The sequence below is a fragment of the Salvia miltiorrhiza genome, chromosome 5 (genome assembly GCF_028751815.1).
Source record: "Salvia miltiorrhiza cultivar Shanhuang (shh) chromosome 5, IMPLAD_Smil_shh, whole genome shotgun sequence".
Taxonomy (NCBI): domain Eukaryota; kingdom Viridiplantae; phylum Streptophyta; class Magnoliopsida; order Lamiales; family Lamiaceae; genus Salvia; species Salvia miltiorrhiza.
The window spans coordinates 25617567-25632459 of record NC_080391.1 but is presented as its reverse complement, the minus strand read 5'-3'; the positions used below and the strand labels follow the sequence as shown (position 1 = coordinate 25632459).

At 43.2% G+C, this 14893-nt stretch overlaps 1 protein-coding gene across 1 annotated transcript; it reads left to right on the top strand.

Annotated features, from left to right (window-relative positions):
* The first annotated feature begins 8957 nt into the window (after positions 1-8957).
* LOC131025713 (uncharacterized) lies at positions 8958-12939 on the top strand. The gene is made up of 3 exons (XM_057955505.1): positions 8958-9320; positions 9400-9561; positions 9787-12939. Exons 1-3 carry the CDS (start codon positions 8958-8960, stop codon positions 12937-12939), a joined length of 3678 nt encoding a protein of 1225 aa, XP_057811488.1.
* The last annotated feature ends 1954 nt before the right edge of the window (positions 12940-14893 follow it).

Sequence of the window (14893 nt, the reverse complement as noted above, 5' to 3'; positions counted from 1 at the left end):
CGGCCGCGCGACGTGCCCGCGCGACGAAGCAGCGAAAACTGGGGAGCTCACGCGGTCTGGGGGCGCGGCCGCGCGAGAAGGCCGCGCGAGCTCGCGCGGTCCAGCCATGCGGCCGCGCGACGCGCCCGCGCGACCCGGACCCGGCTGCGACCTGCGCCAGAACCCGCCCAGAACCGGTTTTTACCCTTATTTCTCCCACTCTTCACGTTTTTCACACACACAACACCCAATTTTCACACACTAACACCCCAATTCATATTTTTCTCTTACTTTCTTCCATCCAATCCATCCAAGGTTATGTTTTTCTTGCCCCAATTACTTATGTTTTTCAATTCTTGGCATGATTTACTAGCTTTTAACCGATTGTTTTGTTTTTTTTCCATGATTTATTTTCTTAGTTCCACACTAGGGCTTTAATTGGGGATTTCTCGTTTTCTCTTGATTTCTCTCGATTCTATGCTTAAATTTGGACGAATTCATGCTTAGGAATGTCTTATTTATCATGGGTAAACTTAATTGTTGGTCAATTTGAGCTCTTGGTGTGGATTTGGTTCCTATGCTATGATGTGGGGGATGATGTTCTTTGGCCTTATTCCTATGCTCTATATTGTTCTAGCTTATGTTCTTAATCACATGCTACATATTTTAAGCATAAGCAACACATGAGTTTGGCCTTTGAATTGTTTTGGTGTGTTGGGTGGTGGCTTGATGTGCCTTGATTTTATTATTCTTGTGTGTGTAATTTAAGTTTGGGGGATAGTTTATAATGCAGCGTGTTTGGGTTTTGCAGTATTCCCAGCATGCCACCAAAAGGGAAAGCAACCCGGGCCGCCAAAGGAAAGGGCAAGGTTACTGGGTCGTCATCCAGAACCAATCGTGCGGCGCCGCCGGTTTCGGAGTTCTCACCGGCTCACTTCGGTGTGGAACTCCCAGATGATGCCTCACTGAAGAACTGGGAGAAGCTCATTCACATCCTGGTCAAGCCCACAAAGTACATCTGTCCAACCACTGTGGAGAAGTTGGGCATCCAGGATGATGTTTGGGCTATGGTCGATCGCGCAGGACTTCGACAGGTTTTCACAGGGAATTGGCGCACTTATCGGATTTTCACGACCGAGTTCCTGTCAACTTTGAAGATCAAATATGGTCGAACCATTCCCACGGAGTGCCACTTCCGCTTGCTCAACACGGACTACGAGCTGACCTGTAACAATTTCAATGACGTTCTTGAAAGTCCGCGGAGCGGGATATATGGTGTTGCCAGCTTTCAACCGCAGACATTATGGGCTGCCATGGCTTATTTAAATCTTGAGGACTCCAAGCACTTTGTTACTGGCCGTGCAAAGGCCAAAGCATTGAGAAACCCGGTATTCAGATACCTACAGCGGGTGATGGCATACAACTACTTCGCTCGGGAGAATGTGGGCAACTTACGTTCTGACGAATTGCTACATTTGAACTGTATGCTCACAGGTGACAAGATTGACTTAGCCCCTCAGTTGCTAGATCAATTTCACAGTCAGCTCACTTCCCCGACCGCCTCCATTGGCATTGGAGGATTTGTCACAGCCCTTGCTCTCGACTTGGAACTTGGGATCACGGAGACTGCGGTTTCTGAAGAAATCTTGGTGGATTTAAAAGTGCTAAAAGCAGCGGGACACATCGCGGGTGGCCGGAGCTTATACTGGGTCTTGAAGCCAAAGCTATACTTTCCATTGCCCAACCCGCACTTGACCACTGTGCTGGATGTGGCAGATCACTCGAACTGGCTGATGAACACCCCTGAGCACCTCAACCTCATAGTCCATCGCCCACCGACAGCACAGGCAGGACGGGCAGCTGCAAGAGACAAGGCTGCAGAGGAGGAGGCAGCTTATGAAGCAGGGGGCGACGTGCCCCAAGAGTCTGAGGCGGGGACTTCATCCTACTTTTCCCACCACCATGCTCCTCCGCCGTCGCCCGTTGGATACGATTTCAATGCCATGGAGCAGCGGCTCTACGGCCACATGGATGCCGGCTTTGCCACGATGCAGCAACACATGTACGGCCACATGGATGCAGGTTTCCAAAACCTGCAAACCAACATGTACAGCCATGTGGACACTCAATTCGCTGCATTCCAGAGGCAGCAACAGGGCTACTTTGATGCCCAATTTGAAGCCGAGCGCGCTGCCCGCCTACGGCAACATGAGGAGTATATGCGCTAACATGCGGCGTATATGAGATCGATGAATGATTGGCAGCGAGCCTTCCCAGGACCGCCGCAGGATCCTCAGGACCCGCCAGCCCCTTGAGCCCCGGTGAGTTCGACTCCGTGCCCTACACTTCCTTTTCAAACTTATTCTTCCTTGTGGAGAATAAGTTTGGGGGGATGTGGCTGTGTGGGCACTCTATCTTTATTGCTTTGTTTCTTTTTAGTTTGTGTTAGTTGTTTTGTGTCTTGTTTGCTTTGGTTAGAGTCTTGTTGCTTTGTTGAGAAGTTGTCAGTCTTGTTTTTGTTTGTCGCTCTGTGTTGATACCTTGGTGAAAAGATGAGATGTGCATAGATTAGTTGGATGACTGGCCTATGATGATTTCTATTTTGAAAGGGTAAAACTGCATGTTTTGTGTTGACATCGTTGAGATTGAGCATGATTGATAAATGATAAACATGGTCTCTATCTGTTCGCAATCAATGTTATAAGCTGTGAGATTTGAGCCTTGACTGTCACTATTTTCCACAGTCTTATTTCTGTTTCTTGAGTGATTGTTCAAGCATGCTTGTTTCTCGCTAGAACTTGTCTTGGTTTCTCCCTCGAGGTCACATAGTGTGCTTAATAACTGAGAGATGATAGAAGGCCATCTTTGCTAGCCCATATATCCCATACTTGTCCTTTTACTCTATACGATCCTAGTTTCGCCCCTTTGAGCTTTTATTATCCATTTTTATTTGGTTTAGCCGTGGGTGGAAACTTGGAGTTTGTTGCTATGGGATATTTGGTTTGTGGAGGTGTGAGATCATGGTTTATGAACTTTGTCTTTGATTGGAAAAATCCTAGTATCCTACAAGTCTAAAAAAAAAAAAAAAAAAAAGAGAAAAGAAAAGAAAAAAAAAACAAAAAAGAGTGAGAAAAATTGAAAAAAATGGGTACATAGGATACATTAGAAGGTCATATTGTCATGGGAGATAATTGTTGTGTTGTGGTGAATTATATATTGAAAAATTTGGTTTTGTGAAAGGTGGAGATAGAATTGAGCAAGTATGCTATAAGGTTGGTGATGATGTTACTTTGATTTGCATCTTTGAGTCACTTAGCCAAATATATCCTACCTTGCCAAAGAGCCTACATTACAACCCTCAATAAAGACCTTTTCGATCTTGGTTATAGGAGCACACATTTAGTGGTGGAGAGGTGAGACGATTGACAAGCTTATGGATGAGTACATGTCTAGCTTGAACTGAGCGTATACACGTCCTTTTTGATTGATACACTCGAGAGTTGAGAGTTCGTATATTCTTTATCTTTTTGGTGAGGATTGCGAGTCATTGAGACCATAATTTGAAGTTTGTCATGAGTGTCATGTCTTGATGATAGGAGACACAAATGCATGCTGTTGTTTTTGTTGATAAATCTGAAGCCACAAGGTTATCCACTTTTCTCTGCGCTCTTGTCGATTCAACTGTGGTTCATCTCTGTTTTTGTCCGAGGACGGACAAGGGTTTAAGTTTGGGGGGTTGTTCTACATGCATTTTTCATCTCCTTTGTCGCGTTTATTCATAGTTTTTGGGTGTTTTCATCAAGTTCTTGAGTGTCTTTGGTTTGAATTGTTAAATTTGTGTGGAATAGACTACTCGTCCGTGCTCGTGTTGTTTTTACAGGTTATTGGACTCGATTTGTGAAGTTTTGGATGAAGCGTAGTGGAGTACGCGAAGTGACGAGTCCATAGGCACGAACGGGGCTAAAATCGGGCATCGGATGAGCAAGAACGGGCGTCGGGAAGTCCGTGTGTCGGAGGACACGCAGCCGTGCGCGAGAACGGGCGCCAGGAGGTCGCGCGGTCCGGGCATGCGGCCGCATGCCACGGCCGCGCGACATTGCAAAGCACGCTGGAAGACCGCGCGGGCCAGGCGCGCGGCCGCGCGAGGAGACCGCGCGAGCTCGCGCGGCCCAGCCATGCGGCCGCGCGACGACGCCCGCGCGAGGCGCCGAGTCTGCCCATTTTTTTTCCGCTTTTTCACCTAAAATGCGATTTTTGGAGTATTTTCGAGTTAGACGACCTAGGGCATATAAATACCATCTTTTAGCTTATACCAGGGACCTTTTATCATATTTTTACTTTTCCTGAGAGCTGTGAGACACGGAGCAAGAGCAAGACTGAAGATCATCGACTTCACTATGGTTTTTCGTTGTTTAATGTTCATTAGTTTCATTGAGATTGTGATTGTTAGTCATATGTCTATGTGTGGCTAAATCCCTTTTCCCAGGGTTTAGGGAGTAAACATGATTCAAATTTCTGAATGTTGATTTAATTAATTGAGATTTTTATTCCTTTCTATGTTCTTGTTTTAACTGCTTGCTTTATTGTTTGATCACCAATTTAGCATTATCATAGGTTTTAATTTGAGATCGGGAGATGATAATTAATACCTGAACTAAGAACATAGAACACATTTATTTTAATTCTAAAGGGAATTAATAATTGTGAAGGCTTTAATCCTAGGAACTTTTGGGAGTTACATGTTAGAAGTGTGATCCAGAGATGGTAACCTTGCATGTAATCAACGATTTGTATGCCACGGGAGTGGGTATGAATTAACTTTGAGATTGCCTTAGGAATTATCTCATTAATTGAATTAAACGTGTTAGTTAGGAGAATCTGTTGAAACCTTTGCCTTGGGAAACTCTCTTTCTTCTGTTACTTCGCATTTTCACAGCTTGATTTCTTTTCAGTATTTCTTTATTTTAATTTAAATTTGTTTTCCAAAATCAAACATTTAAAAGTCGTTCTTCCAGATAGAGTAAAGTAATTAAGAATAGGCATTGATAACCATTAGTCCCTGTGGATTCGACCTTGTCACTGCTATACACAATTGCACCCGTACACTTGCGGCGTGTTAAAAAAAAATAGCGAACACCTCCTGAACTGTATCCCGCTCAATCCCTGACATCGGATGGACGACGAACCTCGAAGATTCCTAGAGAAAAATACTGACCAAAAAATGGCGCCTATTTTCTCTCTGCACTCATAGAAAATCTAGTTTATGATTTTACGTGTATTTTGTTCGGAGAGCAGATAACAATATTTATAATTATAAATACAGAATTAGGGCCTTTTAATAAGTCAGACTTATTTTTCTCCTACTGGGCTTAGGAGACTTTGGGCCATCCTAGGGATAAATACAAGGAATAAAGATGGGCCTCAAATGAATTAATTTTTATGATCAGCCCAGATCATAATTAATTCATAAATATTAATTCATTCCACTAGAGAATTAATATTGACTTACCCATTTATTGCCGATGATGAGTCGGGGCTTGTATTTAGACTTGACTTATCGGACCCCCGTATTTAAAATATCCAACATCCATTAATTAATTAAAGCTTCTGACAACTTATATTAATTAATTTCTAATTATTCCTTGAGCAGTACCACTCAATCTTTATTATTGTGTCTGAACTTAATCAACCTGTAGGGTATAGCGCAATAAAACTTTTGAGCCCCTTAAGGGATGTTGGATACGGTTACCTAATACAGATTATCAAATATCATATATAAATTGCTATTAGCCTATCACCCAAGATACAGAGTACTCAAGTTAATATATAACTCTCACCCATAGTAAATTAAATCAAAGTGATATACAATTTAATATATATACCTGAAATCTTATTAAGATTTAGGTCCTATTAAAGTCACCGAGATCTTGATTCTTCACTTAGGTCATGCAGAAGAATACATCTCAATGTGATCTTATCAATACGTTTTACACGCACCAGTATAAACAAGTAGCCAAGACAAACTACTTCTATCTATACTCCAGTCTAAACCAACGACTCGTCCTAGAGTCGTCTCGGCTGTGATCAATTTTATATCTCATAAGGTTATTCCAATTATATAGTCTTCTGTGATCTACAACACACCATATAATCTACTTATATAGATATAATGGGACATACATATGCAATCATGAACAAATCAAATAGGAGATAAATAGTGAACTTAGGAAACATTGTATACAAGCGTAAAAAGTTTTTGCTTTCAGTGTACAAATCCAACAATCTCCCACTTATACTAAAGTAAACTTTTAGTATACAATGAAACTATATGCTAGCTATTACAAAACTATCACTTCTCCCACTTATACTGAAAGTTTCCTAAGTGGGTGGCATCAACCGCAATCCCATCCCTCGCGCATGTTTCTCGTAGGTCTTTTGCGGTAAGCTCTTGGTGAAAGGATCAACTAGATTCTCCAAAGTACTAATCTTCTCTACCAGCACATATAGTAGCCCCACCTTAACTATATTATTATTATTATTATTATTATTATTATTAATATATTGTTAAGTAGAGATATCTGTTCTTAGTAAATTAAATATTTGATTTATTGCATCAAAGATAGTTGCATGAAAGACTTGGATTTATTATATATTTAGTGAGTTGCGTTATCATAATTGATATATTATGAGATACTAAGAGGACGGAAGCATGACGTCGCCGCTCTCTCTCTCAAACCCTAACCCTAGTTTTGAGAATTGATCGTTCCGCTGCCACCGTTCATGACTACCGGCCGTTCTCTTCCGACGTCGGCGGACCGGAGTGGTCTAAACCTGCCTCCGGTCTCAAATAACTTCAACCACAGCGTGGCTGTTCGAGAAACCAACCTTTCCAAGACTGCGACAAACCCTACCATGGCTGCTAAGATTACCACTTCGTGTGATGTGCAATCCTCTGTGTTGCTGAATTATACCGGACAAGATATTCTCAAGGCTGGAGCGTCGTATGCGACGATCACCGCTCCCACTCGAATTAAGAAACCTGACATCCCGGCGCACAAGTTTCAAGCCTTGCGTCCCTATAGAGATAACGAGATTGGTGTTCTCAAAGTTCCCAAAGATATTCAGAATTTTCAAGCAAATAAATTTAAGTTTGCTTTGATCGGCCGATTTTTGATGAATAAAGGTGAGAAGCCACGTACCACACGTGATTTGAAGCATGAACTCCAATCTCGCTGGGGAATGAAGCAACCATGGAGTTTAATGCCTATGGGAAAGGGCTATTTCACGTTGAAATTTCAAACGATTGAAGACAAATTGGCTGCCAAGTCACAGATGATCTGGGATCTTTCCACCGGGTCCTTACGCCTCAGAGAATGGGTACGGTATTTCAATCCCTACAAGGAATCTTCTTCTCTAGCAAACGTTTGGGTGCGGGTGTATTACTTGCCTGTGGAATTTTGGCATCCTGAGGTCCTGTCAGGGATTGGGCGATGGTTGGGACAACCGCTTCAAATTTATGGAAATTCGATTGATGACGAGGTGGCACACTATGCTAGAATCCTTATTGAAATAGATCTGGCGCAACCGCTTCCGGAGAGCATGGTGATAGATGGTGGGGATTACAAGTTCAATATTGACCTCAGCTATGAGTATCTTCCGCTATTTTGTACTAAATGCAAAATAATAGGGCATACGGTAGACCGATGTCGTAAGGGAAAGAAGGTAGAAAAACAACCGGTGGTGTTAAACAAGCCAAAAGCACCAGAATGGAAGACTGTTGGGAAAGATAAGGCTCATGCAGGATGTGAGGATAATTTGGTTATCCCGGATGGAACGATTGAGGAGGAGTTGTCTGATGAGGATACGAATCATGGAAAAGAGGTTTCGGGGCCGGACTTGCTTGAGATGGTTGGTGGGAAGATGCCGATAAGCAATAATAGTTTCAATGTGTTAGAAAATTTGGACACTGAAGAGAATGATGGCATTATTGGAGTTCCAAAACGAGTTGACAGCACTGGTTCTGAGTCCGTTGCTGATAAAAGAACTGATCCTGTGGTTGATAAGGAGCAGGGTAGGAAAGAGGGTTCTGAGGCTAAGCGAAACTGCAATCTCGGTGAGCACATAGAGAAAGCAGTTTCTGGTTTGGAGATCGAAGGGAGGAAGGAGCATACTTTGAATTTTGCTGATAATTTGAAGTCTGCTGGGTGTGCTGCTTCGAGTTCAGCGAGAGTTGGAACTGCTACGAATGATGACAAGATTAGACAGGAGAATGAAACTGGACAGACTGATATTGCTGAGTTTGGTAGAACCAGAAGTCCTGAGTTGACTGGGAAAGAAGGTATTGGGGCGAGAGAGGATACTGTTGACGTTGGAATCGAATCAAATTCTTATGTGGATTTGGGGTACACTAGTGGGGATGGCATGAGAACCGAAGAGCTAATATATGATGAACAGATGGTATCTGGTAAGAATAATTCTGATGCGAGGGACAAGAAGGTTCTTGCTATTGAAAATGACATGAAGGTTCAGAGATTCAAAGAAAGTGTTTCTGTTGGCACCGATACTTTGCTGCAGAAGAAGAGAGGGCGACCTTCTAAACAGGATCAGGCGGCGCGTAATCATAATCGTGCTTTGCTCCAACAAGAGGAAAACATCAAAAGCAGGATGAGAAAGTCAGTGGATGCAGGACATACGCCGCGTGATTATGTGGTGGACTACAGTGACTCCAAAGCCATGCGTGTTATGGATAATGTTGCCAACAAACGATGGAGCGACGAAGTGGAGCTGGGAGATGCCCAGGCCACGAGAAACTCCTCGTTACAATGAATATTCTTGTTTGGAATATCCGAGGGTTGTCGGATGAGTCTAAACAACTCCTTAAAGAGCATTGTCGCTCTTATTCCCCTTTGATTCTTGGTTTAATTGAGCCGAAGTCGAGATTTCATAAAATTCGACAGAGTTTTTGGAGATCGATTAACATGGTCCCTCGTCATCAAAACTGTAGACTCCCTCGGAGATCTAATATCTGGTTTCTTGCTCATCCGGATGTGGTTTCTAGCATTGTCTTTTCTTCCAGTCAGGTGATTGTAGCAGATTGCATTTGGATGTCGCGGCATTTTCGAGTGGCTGTGGTGCATGGGGCTAACAACCAGGTTGCTCGTCGCCAACTCTGGGCGGATCTCCTTCATTTCACCGATGGTAATACGGTGGTTATTGGTGATTTTAACGCGGTTAAGGGAGCTAATGAACGACTGAGCTCGGCCGTTACTAACAGAAGCTCGTGTCGGGAGTTCTGTGCTTTTATTGATGCCTCGGGTTTCATTGAGTCTCCCACCTCGGGAGTACGTTTTACATGGTCTAGAAGACGCCTGCTTCCGAGGCATGTCGAATCCATTCTTGACAGAGCTTTTTTTCGCTCAGGGATTTGAGTCGATGTGGTCCAACATTGTGACTCATGCTCTTCCTCGATTGACCTCGGATCACTCTCCGTTGATCTTGATTTGCCGTGCTGATTCTGGTCAGGGAAGGCGGTCCTTCAAATTCCTCAATATGTGGGTTACTCATCCAAATTTTCAAGAGTTGGTTACTTCTTCTTGGGAGCAAAGTGTTGATACTAACTGCCAGATTTTTCGAGTTATGTTTAAACTCAGACGTCTTCGTTCAGATCTTCGGACTTGGAACAAAACGGTGTTTGGTAATGTCGATACTCAAATTGAGGAGGGGCAGAGATGATTAAGCGCTCTGCAGAATCAAATTTCCAGTACGGGGTACACTGATAATTTGTTTGATGATGAAGTTGCTGAGCAGGCTGCTCTTGGGACTCTTCTGAATAGGAAGTCTATTCTTCTTCAACAAAAGAGCAGAGCGAACTGGCTAAATGATGGTGATCGTAATTCGTCCTTTTTTCATCACTTGATTAAGTTTCGTAAAAGAGCGCTAAGGATTGAACATCTTAAGATTGGAGACAATATGGTTTATGATCATAGTATCATTGAAGCCCACATCATTGATTTTTTCTCGAATCTTTTTCGAGAGGAAGGGCAACGCAATGTGGACAGAGTTATGCTGGAGGCTATTATTGATGAGTGGGTTACGGAGGAGCAAAATAACACACTCATTCGAATACCAGATGACGAGGAAATCGCGGCTGCTGTTTTTGGAATGGATTCTAACAGTGCTCCGGGCCCGGATGGTTTTTCTGGTTCGTTCTTTCAGAATTGTTGGAGTATCATTAAAACTGACATTGTTGTTGCTGTAAAGGCTTTCTTTTTAAAGAGTTATTTGCCGACTGGTTGTAATGCGAGTACTTTGATTCTCATTCCGAAGAAGGAGGCGGTGGACACTGTTGCTGATCTTAGACTGATCATCCTCTCAAACTTCTTTTTTAAGATCATCTCGAAGATTTTAGCTACGAGGTTGGGCGATATTGCTTCGAGAGGCGTCTCTCAGAATCAGTTTGGGTTTATTAGTGGCCGCTCCATTCATGATTGTATTGTGATGGGCTCGGAGGGTTTTAGCTGTATGAACAGAACTGGGCGTCGTTCGAACATGGCTTGCAAGATTGACATCCGAAAAGCGTTTGATACGATGAACTGGAATTTTATTTTGCAGGTGCTTCGGGTGAATGGCTTTCATGAGAGATTCATTCAGTGGATTTCGATTATCTTCAGCTCGGCTCGAATTTCCATTCTTTATAATGGACAGCTCAGTGGTTATTTCGCTTGTTCTCGTGGTGTGCGGCAAGGCGACCCCCTGTCTCCGATCCTTTTTGGTATAGCGGAAGACGTGCTGAGTCATCTTTTTTTGAACTGTGTGCGGTCAGGACACCTTGTGCCTATGGACTACAGTCGCACTACCCATTTCCCCACTCACCTGCTTTACGCGGATGATATTTTAATCTTTTGCAAAGCCTCGGTGAAAAATGCTCGTAAAATCAAAGAGATTCTGGAGTTGTATGGTGATCTTGCTGGACAGATTTGCAGTCCGGAAAAATCCCGTATTTTTTTCTCTGAAAAAGTCCAGCCGGGATTGAGACATGGGGTTTCGAGATGTCTGGGTTTCGCTTCGGGAGATCTGCCGGTCATTTACTTGGGGGTTCCTTTGTTTGTTGGCAGAATCAGGGCTTCTTATTTTGATTCTATACATGATCGTATTGTACAGAAATTTGCTCGTTGGAAAGGTCTTCATCTGTCTATGGCAGGTCGTATTTGCTTGGTTCGGTCGGTCATTCAGAGCTCTGTCACGCACTCAATGATGATTTATCGTTGGCCAAAGTCGCTAATACACAATTTGGATAGATGCTGTCGCAATTTCATTTGGTCGGGTAGTATTGACACGAAACCGGTTTGTACGGTTAGATGGTCCAGAGTTTGCAGCTCTCGTGCGGAGGGAGGTTTAGGGGTGCGCTCGTTCTCTGCTATGAATGCTAGTTTTCTGATGAAATTAGCCTGGCGTCTTGTGAAAGGTAAAGATCTTATGGCGGCCACCTTGAGAACGAGGTATCTCAATTGTTTTGATCAAGCGAAGAATAATATTGCTTCCTCCCCGTTTTGGACAAGTATTCGTGATCATGTGAGTCAGTTAGTTGAGGACTCTTATTCTCTTATTGGGGTGGGTGCTGCTACAATGTTCTGGTGCGATGATTGGCTTGGCTATAAATTGATTGATAAGCTAAAGATACCCTGCTACATGTTAGATTTCCTTACTCAGGCCGTGGATGAGTATTTTTTTGATGGAATCTGGCACTTCTCTGAAGATTTCATAATCAACTATCCTGATATTGTTATTGATATTCTTCTTCTTCCTATTGGTGGTGATGAGGACACTCGTTTCTGGAAGCATTCGGTTAGTGGAGAGGTCACTTCTGCCTCGGCCTACTCTCATTCGAGCCAGGATTTCCCTAAAGTTCTTTGGGGTAAATGGATTTGGGAGCTTTTCATTCCGGAGAGACGTTCGATTGTGTGCTGGCGTATTATTCACCAACGCTTGCCGACGGTGGATAATCTCATCCGCCGGGGAATTCAGGGTCCAAATCGTTGTGCTTTGTGTAAGACTGCGGAGGAGTCGATAAATCACTTATTTTGGGATTGTGAGATGATTAAGCCTATTTGGAGAGAGTTTTTGCATTGGTTTAAACAAGAGGATTTAATGCAATGTGTTGATATTCACAGTTTCATGGTTAGCGCCTGGTCCTTGGATTGCAGCTCGCTGATCAAAACATTTTGGAAGGTGGGTATTATTAATATTTTGTGGAAAATATGGGATTGTCGTAATCATGCTATTTTTGATGATTTGGAGTTTAACGCCATAATGATTAAGAGCTTTATCAAAGCGAGTTTTAGAGAGGTGGATCAGCACTTCAAAAAACTAGGTAATTCTGATAATACCTGGTCGGATTATCTCATTTTGCGTTCGATTGATGTGGCCACTAGAGCCAAGCCACCGCCGACGATGATTGAGGTACATTGGTGGCCTCCAGCTGTTAGTTGGATGAAGGTCAATACGGATGGCTCGGCTCATGGGACGCCGGGCAGTATTGCTGCGGGGGGAGTCTTTAGAGACAGCTGGGGCTGGGTTCGAGGCTGCTTTCATTTTAAGGGTGGGCGCGGTTTTGCCTTTGAAGCCGAGCTTCTGGCGGTGATCCATGCAATCTCGATTGCCCATAATCGAGGTTGGTTTTCTTTATGGGTGGAAGCCGACTCTGCTTATGTGGTTCGGCTTCTTCAGGCGAGAAGCATGGACGTTCCTTGGCGCTTCATGGGTCTTTGGAAGCAAACCATTTTGAAGTTGTCAAACTTCAATATGCAGGTGTCGCACATTTATCGTGAAGGAAACAGCGCTGCGGACATTATGGCAAACCATGATCGACATGAGGGGTGGTGGCCTTTTGCCATTGAGGAGATAAAATTGGCAACCAATTTGGATATGGCAACGCATAGTGCGATTCGCATCAAGACTTGAGCTTCGGAGGTGTGTTGTTTGGGCGGTGTTTTGGGCTGCTGTTTCGGTTTTCTGCTCTTGCCGTATGCGGCCTTGCTGGGTGTCTTGAGTTTGTTGAGTTCGGCTTGTTCTGCTACTTGTCGCTGTTGGTTGCTGTTCGGCGTTGTGAGCGGCTATTCGATGTCCCACAGTCCAGCCTTCGTGCTTTGTTGCTGAGCTGCTGCCTGACTCGTTCGGGTTTTTGATCGAACATTTGGTGTTCTGCTTTGGGTTGTTGTCTTGGGCTTTCCGTCGAGCAGCTGGTGCTCGGTGTGAGGAGGATTTTTTGTCGAGCAGTTGGTGTTCTGCTTGAGAGGCTTTTTCGCTGGTGTACTGCTTTTCGTACTGTTGGAGTTAGGCATTGGTGGGGGGTACTTTCGTCGAATACTTGGCGCCTGCTCTGTGGGGTTGGAGGCTGCTGCTTCTGCGGCGTTTGGTGGTGGTGAGCCTGGGTTTGTTAGTGCTGCTGCTACCCGTTTGTGTGAGCTATGTTTCGGCGAGAGTTGTTCCTTTCTCTGGCATGGCTGTTTATCTTTTGTTTGTTCTTGATTTTGTTGTTTCTTCGGCCGATTCTTCCGGCCTTTTTGCCTTCGTTTTGATCTTTTTTGTTGGGGGGAGAGCCGGGATTGTTTGGGGACGATGGTCAGGCCGGAGTCCCGGAAACATTCCTTTCCGCTCTCTTCCTCTTTTCGGTTTGTCTGGTAGACGGGTACTCTTTTTCCTTTTCACGGTTTTTCCCATTGGGTTTCCCGTGGAAAGGTTTTATGAGGCTCGGCCCTTAGTCTGCTTTTCCTGTGCTTTCAAGGGTTTTTTAGGTTTTTTCTTTTCTTTTTCTTAATAAAATCGCAGTTTAATAATTACATTATTTTAAGTTAGACCAAGATTTTATTTTAGAAGCCCAAATTATGTGAAGTTAAAAGAGATGGGCTAAAGTCTCAATTTTTATTAAAAGCCCAAATACCTTTTAGCCATTCAGCCAAGTTTGTGAACTCAATAGCTATTTATTTGGGCCAGTGATTCTGTTATATAGAAAGGGGACCAAGCCCAATTTTATTAGTAAATCAACTAGCTTTTAATTTGAATTTTAAATTGTAAATTAATTAGATTTATTGAGCCTGATTAGTTGATAGAAGAACACGTAGCTTTTCACTTCCACGCAGCTGCTCAAATAAACCGACTCCAAACCAATATAAGTTCTCTCATCTCTCACGTCTCACCATTTTCCTCATTTTGCAATCTTAAACACACCATCAATCTTCCATCCAAATACATATCCTCCACAATCAGTTATCCCCAACAATCTTTCACAGTAAATTAATTCACCAAGCAGGTCAGATACAAGAGAAAGAGGGTGAAACAAAAGTTCAGAATTGCCTATAACGTCATACCACAATCAGGTGGGCTTTCTTATACAAAATTCAAGGTTTAAATTACGTTGCAGTTGAACAAAATTTGTGAACTATTATCATTGCCTATCAATTTTATGATTTATGTATGATACCTATTTGGCACCAGAGTTATGTTAATTGAATTCAGATCCTATTATATTGAGATGTTAGATAGGATTAGTGTACCCAAGGGACTGTGAGCCGGTTTAGCGAATTGATCGGTCTATGACCGTGAGTCGGTTAAGCATATCAGCCGATTTGTGACCGTGGGCCAGTTTAGCTTATTTGCCTGTCAGTGACCGTAGAAGGTGGCCATCTTCTCGGCACACAGTTATTATTGCAGATATGGTAGAATACAAAGAGAATAGTCTGCAAACAAGCTTTAGTACAAGTAAAATGACTAGTGGGTACATACTTTTTACTAAAAATTATGTACGCCATGAGAAAAGGCATGATGATTTATAGTTTGTGTATGTATGTAGTTTTGGCATATACCCAATGATTATTTTTTGGTACTCAGCCCTGCATATGTTTTCTAAATATACAGG

Bases quoted from the DNA above. Each gene is read 5' to 3' on its own strand.
- LOC131025713 (XM_057955505.1), top strand. From the start codon at position 8,958: ATGGTCCCTCGTCATCAAAACTGTAGACTCCCTCGGAGATCTAATATC. The intron at 9,321-9,399 runs GTACGTTTTACA...TTTTTCGCTCAG, and splicing joins TTGAGTCTCCCACCTCGGGA to GGATTTGAGTCGATGTGGTC. The intron at 9,562-9,786 runs GTTACTTCTTCT...GTTGCTGAGCAG, and splicing joins ATCCAAATTTTCAAGAGTTG to GCTGCTCTTGGGACTCTTCT.